The sequence below is a fragment of the Schistocerca serialis genome, chromosome 9, assembly GCF_023864345.2.
Source record: "Schistocerca serialis cubense isolate TAMUIC-IGC-003099 chromosome 9, iqSchSeri2.2, whole genome shotgun sequence".
In the NCBI taxonomy this organism is placed as follows: domain Eukaryota; kingdom Metazoa; phylum Arthropoda; class Insecta; order Orthoptera; family Acrididae; genus Schistocerca; species Schistocerca serialis.
The window spans coordinates 419,278,111-419,294,928 of NC_064646.1; the positions used below are offsets into that span (position 1 = coordinate 419,278,111).

Sequence of the window (16,818 nt, forward strand, 5' to 3'; positions counted from 1 at the left end):
TTCGTAATTTTGCGAAAAGTAGGTGTATGATACAAGGAGAGACGTGTAATATACAACATGTACAAGAGCCAAGAGGAAATAATAAGAGTGGACGACCAAGAACGGATTAAAAAGGGTGTAGCCTTGCGCCCCTACTGTTCAATCTGTACATGGAAGAAGTAATGATGGAAATAAAAGAAAGGTTCAGGAGTAGAATTAAAATTAAAGGTGAAAGGATGTCAAAGATAAGATTCGCTGATGACGTTGAAGAAGAATTATATCATATATAATGGACTGAACAATCTAATGAGAACAAAATATGGGTTGAGAGTAAATCGAAGAAAGACGAAAGCAATGGGAAGTAGCAGAAATGAGAACAGCAAGAAACTTAACATCAGGAGCGATGGTCACGAAGTAGATGAAGTTAAGGAATTCTGCTACCTAGCAGCAAAATAACCAATGACGGACGGAGCAAGAAGGACATCAAAAGCAGACTAGTACTGCCAAAAAGGGCGTTCCTGCCCATGAGAAGCCTACTAATACCAAAAATAGACCTTAATTTGAGGAAGAAATTACTGAGTAATTATGTTTGGAGCAAAACATTGTCCGGTAGTGAAACATGGATTGTGGGAAAACCAGAATAGAAGATAGTCGAAGCATCTGAGATGTGGTGCTACAGACGACTGTTGAAAATTAGGTGGACTGATAAGGTAAGGAATGAGGATGAGGATGTCCTGAGCAGAATCGTAGAGGAAAGGAATATGTAGAAAACACTGATAAGGGCAAGGGACAGGACTATAGGACGTCTGTTAAGACATCGGGGAATTACTTCCATGGTACTAGAGGGAGCTGCGCTAAGTTCTTTGTTCATTTTGTAGGATAGACTGCATAGGGCGCCCATGTACGTAGCTTGTCTGTGGTAATTCAGCACTGAACGGTCACCGATGAGAGACATGCTAGTATGTCTTAGAGTGCAATATCAGACGTACCATGCCTAATAAGGCACTGTGGTGCAGACATCAACTTTAGGGTACAGTTTTTTACCAGACGAATTTCACGTGTAAAATTGGAATTACTGATGAAGGGCGGGAGTATTTAAAGGCAGCTTTCATAAGAAGGAGTAGTCACAGCAGAAAGAGATATCATCTTTCGTCATAGTCTTAAGCTGATATTCGGTTTACATTTCAGCATAGTTGTATCTCTTCATTTACGCCCCAAAGTTTCAAATTTTTCTGCAGTTCATAGGCACTTCAATTAAACTGGCTTCTCACGTAACACTGACCTGATAGTAATGAATGAGAGAAAGAGACTGACGAAGTGTTTTGTCAACTGGAGAGGAATGGGGAGAAAGTTGCACATATGCTTGGGTAAGGTACTATCGCAGTGTCCCTTAGAAGCCGTTTATGGAAACCAGGGAAAAGTTTCATAAAGATTGTAATGGAAGTAATAGTGTGCAAGCATGAATTCCCTTTATTTCATTAGAGCACAATCAGTTTCACCTTCTTGGTCGATGTCAAGAGCCTTAAAACGTAAAGATGTAAGTGATTACAAAAGTTCGTTTTAGCTGGGTGGGGATCTGATCCTATAAAATTTAACGTCGAAATAGACACTATCTCATGAAGACACAAGACGCCTTTCTAATTAGAGGTTTTGACGTAATTAGCAGCGTGACATATACATAATCTTTATAGTGCGATTATACGTGTATTTGTGACGCAATGCTTCACTATTTTCTCTATCGGGCTATTGAAGATTACAGTCCAGTCGGAACACGCATAGCCGTAGCAATACTTGGACCGGTTTTGACTGTAATGAACTTTAACAACCTATATAACGTAATTAAATCCTGTATTCAGAAAATACCCGATGTTTTATTAATGAACTAGTATTTGTTTAAAATTTTAATCGCATGTTTTAACACAGTAATGATGTTCAGTAAGTTTTTAGGTTTTGTAGCGTTTTCCTTTACTCTTTCTGTTGTTTTATCCATTAGTGCAGATACTGGTATGATAAAAAGAACATTACTTGTAGTAGCTGCAGCCGTTCGCATTTTCATTTGAGTAAAATAACAGCGGATAGTCAATCAATTGCATCACGTTTCATTTATTCAAGTCCTGTTCCACCAACCTCCTGTCAGTATCTGCGGGGATACACATTGCTAAATTGTTCCGTGTGTATTCAGATCTGTTTTCTGTTGACTGTTCGGGACTAAGTAGCATAAATATTTATTATTCCATAATTTTAGCTGGTAAAGATGATTTTATTATTCGTACCGATTGCTCTCTGATGTTCTCGCTGGGTCTGTAATGATTTCATAAACTTCCAGGTAAAAAGATTATATTTATTTCCCCATATTTCTTTATTTCTGTATGTGACATATCCTGAATTGAAAGCCCATGTTAACCTTCCGTATGTACACTTTTTGAACTTGAATATACCTACGCATGTTAAGCAGGGTCTGTATTTCCCGAATCAGGAAATAATGTCCACCCTGAGACGTGTACTACAAACATGAAAGACATGTATGATGGTGTAAGACGATGAAACTACCCGTAGAAGAAACGTCTTTAAAGAAATACTTCCAAGCACGGGACAAGCGATGTCGTCTGAGAATACTGCGCTACAAACGACAACAAAGGTGTGCGTCTTTAAGACTTCATATTGCAAATAGATATCTAAATGCACTAATAATCTTGGAAATGGGAGCCTTCCGTACATGAATAAAATGAACCACTTTAGTTTGAAGAAGAATGAAGGATTTAATGAGAACGGCAAAACACTTACCTCTCCGGACCTGTCCGTCAGGCAGTGTATGTAGCACTGAAACAAAGCATGCCGTTATGATTCTTCGTTAATTATAAAAATAAAACAATGTATTTATGGATTCAAGGAAAACCAAAAATTAGCTCACCTTAGCCACGTAGTCGTTCTCGTTTTGCAGTCTGCCGTGGGAGAAAAAGTAGTTCAGAGTAACTGAAAAAGCGGGAAAATTGTTAATTGGTTTCAAGTATGTCACACTACACAGACAGATAAAAGATGGATACTGAATCAGAATTTTTAACTGTAGGTCAAATATTTTGAGTTAGATGTTAGTCAAAAAAACGACGTCCCGTGGTAGTGAAGTTGGAGTTAGTAAAAGAAAAAATTGTCCCTGGATACTTAAGTTTACCCCTCCCTGCCGTAAATACGAATGCTTGCGTAAGGTATATGTGCAACATTCGTTTGTATCATCACAGCAGTCCTTCCTAAGATCAGATATGATGCGACCGGATAGACGACGTGATTTTCGCACGATTTGTGTACTTCATCTGTTTCTTAGTCACTGGCCTCCTCAGTACTTCTGCTCACGCATCAAATACATATCTTCATTCCGCAACTACACTCATACTCATAAATTAAGGATAATGCTGATGCATGGTGAAACAATGCTCTGGTGGGCGGTTTCCGGGTTTAAATCACCTCGGGGTGTGACCACACGGTGCATTTGGCCTGCGGTCGTTGTACGGTGGCGCTGGCAGCAGTCCACATACGCAGAGGAGTGTTGGTGCATGTCAGAGTACGGTGCAGCGAGTAAGTGGGCACACGTTTTCAGACGTGCTAATGGTGACTGTGGGTTGAAAATGGCTCAAAGAATACATACTGATGACGTTATGAGGTGTAGAATACTATGGCGACTGGAGGCTGGTCAAAGAGCAGGTCGTAGTACGGGCCCTCCATGTGCTGCAAAGTGTGATCTCACGATTATGGCAACGATTTCAGCAGACAGGAAACGTGTCCAGGCGCTACAGCACGGGACGTCCACAGTGTACAACACCACAAGAAGATCGGTATCTCACCATCAGTGCCCGCAGACGGCCGCGGAGTACTGCAGGTAGCCTTGCTCGGGACCTTACCACAGCCACTGGGTCTCCAGACACACAGTCTACAGACGACTGAACAGACATGGTTTATCCGCCCGGAGACCTGCAAGGTGCATTCCACTGACCCCTGGTCACAGGAGACCCCGTAAGGCCTGATGTCAAGAACACAGTACATGGTCATTGAAACAGTGGTCCCCGGTTATGTTCACGGACGAGTCCAACTATAGTCTGAACAGTGATTCTCGCCGGGTTTTCACCTGGCGTGAACCAGGAACCAGATACCAACCCCTTAATGTCCTTGAAAGAGAACTGTACGGAGGTCGTGGTTTGATGGCGTGGGGTGAGATTATGGTTGGTGCACGTACACCCCTGCATGTCTTTGGCAGAGGAACTGTAACAGGTCAGGTGTATCAGGACGTCATTTTGCACCAGTATGTCTGCCTTTTCAGCGGTGCAGTGCGTCCGACTTTCCTCGTGATGGATGATAACGCACGGCCTCGCGAGTTGCCATCTTGGAGGAGTACCTTCAGACAGAAAATATCAGGCGAATTGGGTGGCCTGCCTGTTATCCAGACCTAAACCCCATCGAGCACGTCTAGGATGCTCTCAGTCGACGTATCGCTGCACGTCTTCAAACCCCTATGACACTTCAGGAGCTCCGACAGGCACTGGTGCAAGAATGGGAAGCTATACCCCAGCAGCTGCTCGACCACCTGATCCAGAGCATGCCAACCCGTTGTGCGGCCTGTGTACATGTGCATGGTGATCATATCCCATATTGGCGTCGGGGTACATGCGGAGGAAACCGAGGCGTTTTGTAGCACATGTGATTTGGGACGGTTTTCTCAACTTATCACCAATACCGTGGACTTACAGATCTGTGTCTTGTGTGTTCCCTATGTGCCTATGCTATTAGTGCAAGTGTGGCACCACATTCTGCAATTATCCTTAATTTATGAGCATGAGTGTAAGTATTAACGAAAGTATGAATGGCGACCATGCAAATGTGGGCGTGGAAGGACTCAATGTTTACAAAAAATGTGAGCCTAGGCTTCAGTTTAGAATGGCACTTCCCCTCCAACACTCAGCATTTCTCCTACAGTGCCTGCCCGTAACCCCCACCACTACCGCTCTCTCCACGCACTTCCAGCCAATTGCGCCGGCCGCGTTATACTGCGCGGACTGTACGACATGCAGGCAGCTTCGTCCGTCGCTGGGGCAGTAGCGGGGTATTCAGACATTTCGATGGCGCTTGGTGGCTCTAGTAAGTGACCTCAACTGCAACTGCCCTGGCATGTTTTAAAGCTATCCATGCGCCTATACTAGGCTTGTCGAACCAGTCGGACTTTGAATCGGTATCCGCTGTATGCCGTATGCCTACCTACGTTTTTCCTGCTGCAGGCCGCCGCTGAATGGGACGAGCATTGAACCAATACTCTCGTAATCACCGAGACGCAGGACGCCAGCTATCTCCCGACGCTCGCTTCGACTGGGTGAAATACAGCCACCTCACCAACAGCGTAACAACATTCGGCCTCTGTATGCCAACCACAGTGCTCGTGACGCCGATTCTTGCCAACGTGAGCCGCCAGAAAGCCACCTGAGCAGGCCCAGGAAATGATTTCTAAGCGGCGACCTACACTACAAATAACTGAAGACGTACATGACTGTGTAAGACGGTGAAGCTACCTGTAAAAGAAACATCTTTAGGAAAGCACTTCCAAGCAAGCGACAACATAGACTTCATTCATCGGAACTAGCTCGCAGCAACGGACGCGGGTTCACGCCTGTAACAACTATAGCTTGCTGGAGTAATAGAGTTTGCATCTACGCCATTTTTCTCGCTGCAGCCACTTTAAACTCTGACTGACTTCCGTTGCATCTGCAAAACCCAATGAAGCCAGAGTGTCCACGTGGAAGTGCCATCGCCGTCCTCATAGAAGAACGGTTCTTCCCTGCCCCCCCCCCCCCCCCCATCGCCCCAGTCCCTGTAGCGGTCATTGCACTCCCTGATTCCTGACCCTCTAATTTTTTTCCCCCACCACACCGCTACAATAGACAATAGAACGTATCCTCCTTTTGCGCCTAACAACTGTGGAATAAATTACCCTGAAAAGTATCTTATCCAAAAATTACACTGCACCTAAGAGAAGACTTAAGTTATGTCTGTTAATCCCTTAAAGCCGTGTGCCACATATTCACATCATACCAATTCGACATCAGTAAATGGTACATTGAATGATATTTTCACTGTGCAGCGGAGTGTGCGCTGATAGGAACTTCGCGGCGGATTAAAACTGTATGCCGCACCGAGATTCGGACTCGGGACCTTGGCCTTTCGTGGGGAATTGCTCTACCAACTGAGCTACCCAAGCACGACTCACGCCCCCTCCTCACAGCTTTACTTCTGCCAGTACCTCGTCTCCTACCTTCCAAACTTTATACAAGCTCTCCTACGAACCTTGCAGAAGTAGCACTCCTAAAAGAACGGATATTGTGGAGACATGGCTTTGCCACAGCCTGGGTGATGTTTGCAGACTGAGGTTTTTACTCTGCAGCGGAGTGTGTGGTAGAGCACTTGCCCGCGAAAGGCAAAGGTCCAGAGTTCTAGTCTCGGTCCGACAAACAGTTTTAATCTGCCAGGAAGTTTCATATCAACGCACACTCCGCTGCAGAGTGAATCTCATTTTGGAAAAATCCCCCAGGCTGTGGCTAAGCCATGTCTCCGCAATATCCATTCTTTCAGGATGCTAGTTCTTCAAGGTTCGCAGGAGAGCTTATGTAAAGTTTGTAAGGTAGGAGACGAGGTACTGGCAGAAGTAAAGTTGTAAGGATGGGGCGTGAGTCGTGCTTGGGTAGCTCAGTTGGTAGAGCACTTGCCCGCGAAAGGCAAAGGTCTCGTGTTCGAGTCTCGGTTCGGCACACAGTTTTAATCTACCAGCAAGTTTTATAAATGGTACATTAATTGTGTTTGAGAGCTAGTGACGTTATGTATACTCGAAGCAACTAACGTTTCTGATATGTGCTACCATTTCACGAGTGTTTCGGATAATTCTCGAGCGCCTTGCATTTCATATGCCTTTGTTCACGGCACCTGTGCTGACGAGTCCGCCCCTGTTAGCTGAGTGGTCAGCGCTGCGGAATGCCAAGCCATGGAGCCTGAGTTCGATTCCCGGCTGGGGCAGGAGATTTTCTCCGCTCAGGGACTGTGTGTTGTTATCATCATTTAATCCCCATCTCCGACTCAAAACTCGCCCAATGTGGAGTCGAATGCAATAAGTACTTGCCTTCGGCGGCCGAACTTCACGGGGGGGCCCCCCGGCCCACAATGCCGTACGCTCATTTCCATTTGTGCTCACGTGCAGTTATCGTCGTTGTTTCAAGAATTACAGTTAGATGTATAAATGCCTTCAGTTCTGAAAATGGTTTGTTTCTTCTACACTACTGGCCATTAAAATTGCTACTCCACGAAGATGACGTGCAACAGACACGAAATTTAACCTACAGGAAGAACATGCTGTGATATGCAAATGATTAGCTTTTCAGAGCATTCACACAACTTGCTGACATGAGAAAAGTTTTCAACCGATTTCTCATACACAAATAGCAGTTGACCGGCGTTGCCTGGTGAAACGTTGTTGTGATGCCTCGTGTAAGGAGGAGAAATGCGTACAATCACGTTTCCGACTTTGATAAAGGTCGTATTGTAGCCTATCGCGATTGCGGTTTATCGTATCGCGACATTGCTCCTCGCGTTGGTCGAAATCGAACGACTGTTAGCAGAATAGGGAATCGGTGGGTTCAGGAGGGTAATATGGAACGCCGTGATGGATCCCAACGGCCTCGTATCACTAGCAGTGGAGATGACAGGCATCTTATCCGCTGTAACGGATCGTGTAGCCACGTCTCGATCCCTGAGTCAACAGATGGGGACGTTTGCACGACGACGTTTGCAGTAGCATGGACTATCAGCTCGGAGACCATGGCTGCGGTTACCCTTGACGCTGCATCACAGACAGGAGCGCCTGCGATGGTGTACTCAACGACAAGCCTGGGTGCACGAATGGCAAAACGTCATTTTTTCGGCGGAATCCAGGTTCTGTTTACAGCATCATGATGGTCGCATCCGTGTTTGACGACATCGCGGTAAACGCACATTGGAAGCGTGTATTCGTCATCGCCATACTGGCGTATCACCCGGCGTGATGGTATGAGGTGGCATTGGTTACACGTCTCGGTCAGCTCTTGTTCGCATTGATGGCACTTTGAACAGTGGACGTTACATTTCAGATGTGTTACGACCCGTGGCTCTACCCTTCATTCGATCCCTGCGAATCCCTACATTTCAGCAGGATAATGCACGAACGCTTGTTGCATGTCCTGTACGGGCGTTTCTGGATGCAGAAAATGTTCGACTGCTGCCCTGGCCAGCACATTCTCCAGATCTCTCAGCAATTGTAAACGTCTAGTCAGTGGTGGCCGAGCAACTGGCTCGTCACAATACGTCAGTCACTACTCTTGATGAACCGTGGTATCGTGTTGAAGCTGCATGGGCAGCTGTACCTGTACACGCCATCCAAGCTCTGTTTGACTCAATGCTCAGGCGTATGAAGGCCGTTATTATGGCCAGAGGTGGTTGTTCTGGGTACTGATTTCTCAGGAGCTATGCACCCAAATTGCGTGAAAATTTGTCTCATGAATACCTGTTTATCATCTGCATTTCTTCTTGGTGTAGCAATTTTAAAGGCCAGTGGTGTATATTGTCTGTGACGTGTCATAAATCACTTTTTGCCGCGCGGAGTGGCCGCGTGGTTAGAGGCGTCATGTCCCTGATTTTGTGGCCATTCCCGCCGGAGGTTCGAGTTCTCCCTCGGGCATGGGTGTCTCTGATGTTCTTAGTATAAGTCAGTTTAAGTAGTGAGCAAGTCTTGGGACCGACGACCTCAGCAGTTTGGTCCCTTGGGAATTCACACACATTTATTTTAAATCACATTTTGGTCTAATAAACTAGTTGTTCGCGCAGGTGAATCCAAATATACTGTTTTTGTAAAATACGCATCATTAGATATTTGTCTGTCTTCGTGGGGGCGAGCTGGAGATGAAAACAAGTGAAGTGAAAGCAAATAATTCCGTTATGTTGTAGCACCAGAACGCTTGAGTGAAGAATCGTGTTCTTAATATATTAATTTATACTTTAATTTATTAGAAAATACCAATAATTCATACGAACATCCGACCTCAACGTTGTTTTGTGTGATTATATTTCTATTTTACTCCGATGTGGACTTTTAATGAACTGCTAGTACTCTGAAGCTTTTATTTTAATAGCAGTCCCCAAGGTTTTATGCACCACGAAATGCAAATGGACATTTCAAAGCTCACGTACCATCTTCGAAGAGAGACTTTCACAGTTTCAAATTCCCCGTAATAAACAAAATGATCTAACAGAATTCAAATGCAGAATAACGGAGACATGAGAAAATGAGAGATACGACGACAGCCAGTATAGAGGCCTAACTACTATGCAAGGGGTATCGGGGGCCAACAAAACCTCCCGTCTACCAGAACTGACACATTCGGTCGTTGGCGTCAGGTTACGGACACAAGGAAAAGATGTGAAAGACCGAAGTGTAAAGGACTGACAGTCTTCATCGTTAGCAAGAGTAACATTAATCTGTTTCTGAGAATTTCACGAATATGGTTATATTTTTTAATTAACAAGTATACAACCAAGTATTTTTAAATGTTAATCATGTAAATCCTATCTATGTATCGTCAAAATGCTAAATAAAGATCTTTTGCTGAATGAGTTATTATTACTGTCCAAATACTCAAATACTTTTTATCGCAAATATGTGACATATCCATGACAGGTATAACATTTCTTATCTTATCTTGTGTACGCTGTAACGCTTCCTTGCTGGTTACAAGCAGAAACTTATTCAGGTATTAAGGGATTACATCGCCCTAGATTCCCTCTCGGCATATCCCAACCGTTTTTCTTTTTTTTTCTGTCCAACAGGGAACCAATATTTCAGTCACACAGTAAACTATGTGTGCTTTTCTCATCCCTCTGTATTTCTGTTTTCTTCCCTTTATGTCATTTGATAATCATATCCCATTATTTCTCCCTGCCTGTTTGACCAGTCAACTTAATATCATACTTTCATTCCTTCTGTTCTGTTCTCCCATGTTTCTACCGGAAATCATTATAACTTTGAACACGAACATTATGAGAAAATTGCTTAATAATGTTAGTACGAGTGAGATGTGTTATAAACTGTAGTGTTAATTCACTAATGATGCCTGGTTAAATGTGAGAAAGAGCCTCAAGGCCCCTATCTTACGAAGTGAAAGAAATGCATAAATAAATAAGCGCTCATTACAAGCATTAGGCAAGAAAACAAATCCTAACAAAAAATATATCACAGTCAAAACTCAACCGGACATTGCTGCTGTTATACCAGTTTCGATTGGACTGTTTTCTTCAGTATCCCTAAGATGACATTTATGAAGCGTTGCATTACAAGTACACGTAAGTTTTTGCTGTACTGATAAAGACACAAATACTTTGCTAACCTACATGAAATGTAAAACATTATTCCACGGAGTGAATCTTGATACTTGATCTAATGCTGCAAAGTGTGTCGTGCGTCATCATTCACGCGAGGAGCCCACAAGAAAACTGATTGGAGCTAGTCGTTAACAAATCATTAAATGGACAGATGTAGCTGTAGGAGCGCTTACAATATGGCTTCCATGCACGACTACTCGTGCAAGTATAATTGCACTATTGTTATTTTTAGTCACGACATAGCTTATGGTTTCATTCCGTTTTCCTCAGGTGTTCTGTCGCATTTACATCAATGAGATATAAGTGACGGACATACATCCCACATGAATATACGTGAATAAGGTAACCAAATGAATTACCATACACAGTAAGTTTCAATTGCAATAAATAACATTTGGAAAAACTGTTGTGGGTATGTTTAAGCTATGGTTTTCATTCACATTTCAATTACTGCATTTTAGTTTTTCCCCTTTCTCGCTTCCCCATCGGTTTATTTTGAAACTTAGTGAGATTAGGGAGTAACTCCCCTTTCCAGGAGTTCTAATTTTTGTTTTTCATAATTTCATTGTTTGAATCAGTTTAAGCCAATAGCCCTCTGCAGTTCATTAATCGCTCCTACGTCTTCAAAGAACTTTTCTATATTCTCTGTCTTCATTATGACATAAAATATACTAAACTCCCTCCATTCATTTGCCATCCTGCCATTATCGTTTATTTTCATTTTCACTCCCCAACGTTTTCAATAGATCCTTGGCATGGACCCTCATTCTCGGGGTTCCCCATTGGTATAGCACATTGATCTCGCCCAAACCCAAGAAGCGATTCTTTTTGGTGGTGTAGCTCTCAGAGGCACTCTGGGTTGTTCTCTGTGTGAGACACCTCTGCGCATCTCTGTGAGTCGCGGCTCATATGAAAGGAGGGAGGGGGCGATAGGGGAGTTTGATGGGGCCGGCGCGATGCCTCCTTGATCACTGAGGCTAAAATGGTTCAAATGGCTCTGAGTACTATGGGACTTAACAGCTGTGGTCATTAGTCCCCTAGAACTTAGAACTACTTAAACCTAACTAACCTAAGGACATCACACACATCCATGCCCGAGGCAGGATTCGAACCTGCGACCGTAGCAGTCGCGCGGTTCCGGACTGAGCGCCTAGAACCGCTAGACCACCGCGGCCGGCGATCACGGAGGCATTTGGGAATCGCAGTATGAACATACTCAACGCTGGGAAATCAGCGATTGATATGTATATCTGTTCCTCTGTTGCTTGCGCATTGCCATATGTGGGCGATGTCAACGTCCTACCTTTCTTCCTGACGAGTATCACCCACGTCTGTGTGGCCTTGATCAAACTGTTGGCACAATTTCACTACGGCTGGACACATTAGTCCATACTCCACCAGAATGTCAGGGTGATTGTGTGTACAATTTAGATCTACATCTGCATTTACATCTAGATGAATAGTCCGCAAATCACGCTTAAGTGCCTGTCAGATCATTCGTCCAACCACCTTCACAATAATTCCCTATTATTTCATTCTCGAAGAGCACGAGGAACAGAGGAACACCTATATCTATCCGTGCGAGCTCTGATTTCCCTTATTTTATTAAGACAAACGTTTCTCCCTATGTACGCCTGCGTCAACAAAATATTTTCGTATTCGGAGGAGAACGTCCATGACTGAAATTGCGTGGAAAGATCCCGCCGCAACGAGTAACCTCATTGTGTTAGTGATGTCCACCCCTAATCCTGTATCATGTCCGTGACAGTCTCTTCCCCACTTTTGATAAAACTGAACGTGCTGCCTTTCTTTGCGCTTTCTCTGTGTACTCCCGTAATCCTATCTGGCAACGATCCCACATCGCGCAGCAGTACACCTAAGACGACAGACAAGCATAGTGCAGGCAGTCTCTTTAGTAGATCTGTTACTTTCTAAGTGTTCTGCTAATAAAACGGAATCTACGGTTTGCCTCCCCGCTGCATTTTCTGTGTGTTCTCCCCCTATTTAAGTTGTTCGTAATTGTTATTCCTTGGTATTTAGACGAATTTACGGCCTTTAGATTCGAATGATTTATTGTATAACCAAATTCTAGCCGATTCCTTTTAACATTCATGTCGATGGCCCCACACTTTTCATCATTGAGGGCCAATTGTCAATTTTCGCACCCTTCTGATATCTTTTCTAAATTGTACTGCAATTTCTTTTACTCTTATGACGACTTTTCTAGACGATAAACGACAGCATCATCCGAACAAGTAAAGACGGTTGCTGACCCACGAAAACGGTACTCTGCTACGTACTTCAACTTAAGATTATGTTTCCAGTTGTCGCGCCATTTCACCCGCACACTGCGATGCACCCGCTATCTGTAACGCAGCAAAACTGTTGATACAGGAAGCCAAAAGCCTGTACCTCTACAGGAGAATACTCCTCCACTCTTCTTGCATAATGGTCTTAGGGTAAGACGACATGTTAACTTACTTTTTGAAGTCCTCTTGTATATTAGAATCTTTAAACATGCGGATTGTTATAATCTAAAAATAGTTATCGAAAAAATTTGTGTGTTACTATCAACTGAATGTTGCCTGCAGATTTCTTACTCACTATCTACGAAAAGACCTATGACTATGGGGAAAAAGGCTAGGTCTGAATAATACTCAGCAGTTAGTTTTCTTCGTGTTGCAACGTGTTTTACACTAAAGAGCCAAAGAAAGTGGTAAAACTGACCAATATCGTGTAGGGGCCTCGCGAGCACGCGAAAGTGCCGTAACACGACGTTGGACGGACTCGACTAATGTCTGAAATAGTGCTGGAGGGAATTAGCACTATTAATCCCGAAGGACTGTCCATAAATCTGTAAGAGTAAGGGGTGAAGGGGGGAGGGAGGGTGGAGATCTCTTCTGAACAGCTCGTTGCTAGGCGTCCCTGTCCCTGATATGCGCAATAAGGTTTATGCCTGGGGAGCTTGGTAGCCAGCGGAAGTGTTTCAACTCAGAAGAGTGTTCCCGGAGCTACTCTGAAGCGATTGTGGATGTGTGGGGTGTCGCATTGTCCTGATCGAATTGCCCAAGTCTGTCGGAGTGCACAATGGACATGAATGGATGCGGGTGATCAGACAGAATGATTACGTATGTGTCACCTGTCAAAGAGGTGTCGAAACGTATCAGGGGTTCCATGTCGCTCCAACTGCACACACCCCACGCCATTACAGAGCCGCCACCTGTTTGAACAGTCCCCTACTGACATGCAGGGTCCATGGCTCATGAGGTTGTCTCCATGTCGCTCATGTCGGCACCAATGACTCCTGCCGTCTGGGTTCAGAGGTCATCCTCAGTTCGTACAGGCGGTTGGCGGAATTGGTGAAGGCGGAAAGCCTCGCTCGCGGGGTGGAATCAGAGCTAACTATTTGTAGTATCGTTCCCAGAACCGATCGCGGTCCTCTGGTTTGGAGTCGAGTGGAAGGCTTAAACCAGAGGCTCAGACGATTCTGCGGAGATCTGGGGTGCAAATTTCTCGATCTCTGCTATCGGGTGGAGAAATGTAGGGTCCCCCTGAATAGGTCAGGCTTGCACTACACGCCGGAAGCGGCTACAAGGGTAGCGGAGTACGTGTGGAGTGCAAATGGGGGGTAGGAGTAGGCAAAATGCAACAGGGAATAACAATATTAATGTGCTAATGGTAAACCGCAGGAGCGTCTATAGAAAGGTCCCAGAACTGCTCTCATTAATAAACGGTCACAACGCCCATATAGTACTAGGGACAGAAAGTTGGCTGAAACCAGAAGTAAACAGTAATGAAATCGTAAACTCAGATTCGAATGTATACCGCAGAGACAGGCTGGACAGTGAAGGTGGAGGCGTGTTTATAGCGATAAGAAGTGCAATAGTATCGAAGGGAATCGACGGAGATCCGATATGTGAAATGATTTGGGTGAAGGTCACGGTTAAAGCAGGCTCAGACATGGTAATTGGATGTCTCTATAGGCCCCCTGGCTCAGCAACTGCTGTGGCTGAGCACCTGAAGGATAATTTGGAAAATATTTCGAGTAGATTTCACCACCATGATATAGTTCTGGGTGGAGATTTTAATTTGCCGAATATAGGCTGGGAGACTCAAACGCTCATAACGGGTGGCAGGGACAAGAGAATCCAGGGAAATTTTTTAAAGTGCTTTATCTGAAAATTACCTTGAGCAGTTAAACAGAGAACTGACTCGTGGCGATAACATATTAGACCTTCTGGTGACAAACAGACCCCAACTATTTGAAACAGTTAACGCAGAACAGGGAGTCAGCTATCATAAAGCGATTACGGCATCGATGATTTCAGCCGTAAATAGAAATATTGAAAAAGGTAGGAAGATTTTTCTGTTTAGCAAAAGTGACAAAAAGCAGATTACAGAGTACTTGACGGCTCAACACAAAAGTTTTGTCTTAAGTACAGATAGTGTTGAGGATCAGTGGACGAAGTTCAAAGCCATCGTACAACATGCATTAGATGAGTATGTGCCCAGCATGCGCAGCCCGCTTCTGCTGCAGAGCGCGCCAAATTAGATAGGGGGCGCGGTATTAGCCTTCTCCACTGCGCAGGCGCCGCCGCGCCAATTTTCGGTATATATAGAACGACGCGCACCAGTAATCTTCCCTACCCTCCATCTCTACACCCTCCATCTCCTTTCCCAAGGTGGCTTCCGTCAGCTCCCCCTCCCGGATGATGCCCTCTCTCCCTCCATTTATCCTTCCTATCAACTCTGATCCTCCCTCCCCCTCCTTTCCTCTGTCCTTTCCCTGGGCTCCCTCTTCCCCCCCCCCCCTTCCGTCCTGTTTCCTCCCCACTACGGCTCTCCCTACCTCCCTTCTCCCCCCAGTCCTTTTGTATTCCCCTCCTCTACCTACCCCCCTCCCTGTCGCGTCAGCCCCCTACCCCTCTTATGGGTCCTCATCCTCCATCAGCTCCTTTCCTGGTTCCCCCCCCCCCTTCGCTTTTACTCTCCTTTCCCCCCTTTTGTTTTCCCATCTCCTGTCCAGTTTCCCCCCACCTGCTCTCGACTGTGGTGTCCCCTTTGCCGACTTTTTCGTGCTGTGTTCTAGTGCCTATTCAGTGTTGTGTTGCGAACAGAAACCATGCTGTCGCTGGGTGTGAATTTTATATACTTTGCGAACAGAATCCAGACTGTCGCCGTGTTTTTTTAACTGTCTATTGTTTTCCCTGTCTGCTCCGTATGTATTTTTATTCACTTCATCATCCCTCTGTTGCTTGTTTTAATTTCCCCATTTTCTTTTCACCTTGTTACTCACAAAGTCCCTGATTTTATCGCCTGTTTTTTATTATTATTTATTCTCCTGCTCTTTGTCAGAAAATCTGTAGGCTGCAGAGCGGCGTCCTAAGCTGCTGCCAGCCCGCCCCCTTTGGGGGGAATTGAAATTCAATAAATGAAAAAAAAAAAAAAAAACAGTAATCTTCAGTCTCGTACTCACCTGAAGATGGCTGCATGTTTGATAGCCGAAATATCGTGCCAAGATGTCAACGTGATCCGGCTGCAAGCCCGAAACATGATGGACCAAGATCGTAAGAGATGGAAAAGAGTCACTGTGGTACAACAACCGAGTTAGAAAACTGCTGCGGAAGCAAAGGGAACTTCACAGCAAGCATAAACATAGCCAAAGCCTTGCAGACAAACAAAAATTACGCGAAGCGAAATGTAGTGTGAGGAGGGCTATGCGAGAGGCGTTCAATGAATTCGAAAGTAAAGTTCTATGTACTGACTTGGCAGAAAATCCTAAGAAATTTTGGTCTTATGTCAAAGCCGTAGGTGGATCAAAACAAAATGTCCAGACACTCTGTGACCAAAATGGTACTGAAACAGAGGATGAGAAACTAAAGGCCGAAATAATAAATGTCTTTTTCCAAAGCTGTTTCACAGAGGGAGACTGCACTGTAGTTCCTTCTCTAGATTGTCGTACAGGTGACAAAATGGTAGATATCGAAATAGACGACAGAGGGATAGAGAAACAATTAAAATCTCTCAAAAGAGGAAAGGCCGCTGGACCTGATTGGATACCAGTTCGATTTTACACCGAGAACGCGAAGGAACTTGCCCCCCTTCTTGCAGCGGTGTACCGTAGGTCTCTAGAAGAGCGTAGCGTTCCAAAGGATTGAAAAAGGGCACAGGTCATCCCCGTTTTCAAGAAGAGACGTCGAACAGATGTGCAGAACTATAGACCTATATCTCTAACGTCGATCAGTTATAGAATTTTGGAACACGTATTATGTTCGAGTATAATGACTTTTCTGGAGACTATAAATCTACTCTGTAGGAATCAGCATGGGTTTCGAAAAAGACAGTCGTGTGAAACCCAGCTCGCGCTATTCGTCCACGAGACTCAGAGGGCTATAGACACGGGTT

The 16,818-nt window shown here is 44.7% G+C and overlaps 1 protein-coding gene across 1 annotated transcript in view; it reads right to left on the reverse strand.

Annotated features, from left to right (window-relative positions):
* The window catches only part of LOC126418724 (uncharacterized), a 35,975-nt gene that overhangs the window by 13,519 nt on the left and 5,638 nt on the right, over positions 1–16,818 (reverse strand). Inside the window, exons 3-4 of the mRNA XM_050085629.1 lie at positions 2,891–2,952; positions 2,764–2,799 (exon numbers count right to left, since the gene is read on the reverse strand). Coding sequence (XP_049941586.1) covers positions 2,764–2,799; positions 2,891–2,952 — 98 coding nt within the window. The remainder of the gene's footprint in view (positions 1–2,763; positions 2,800–2,890; positions 2,953–16,818) is intronic.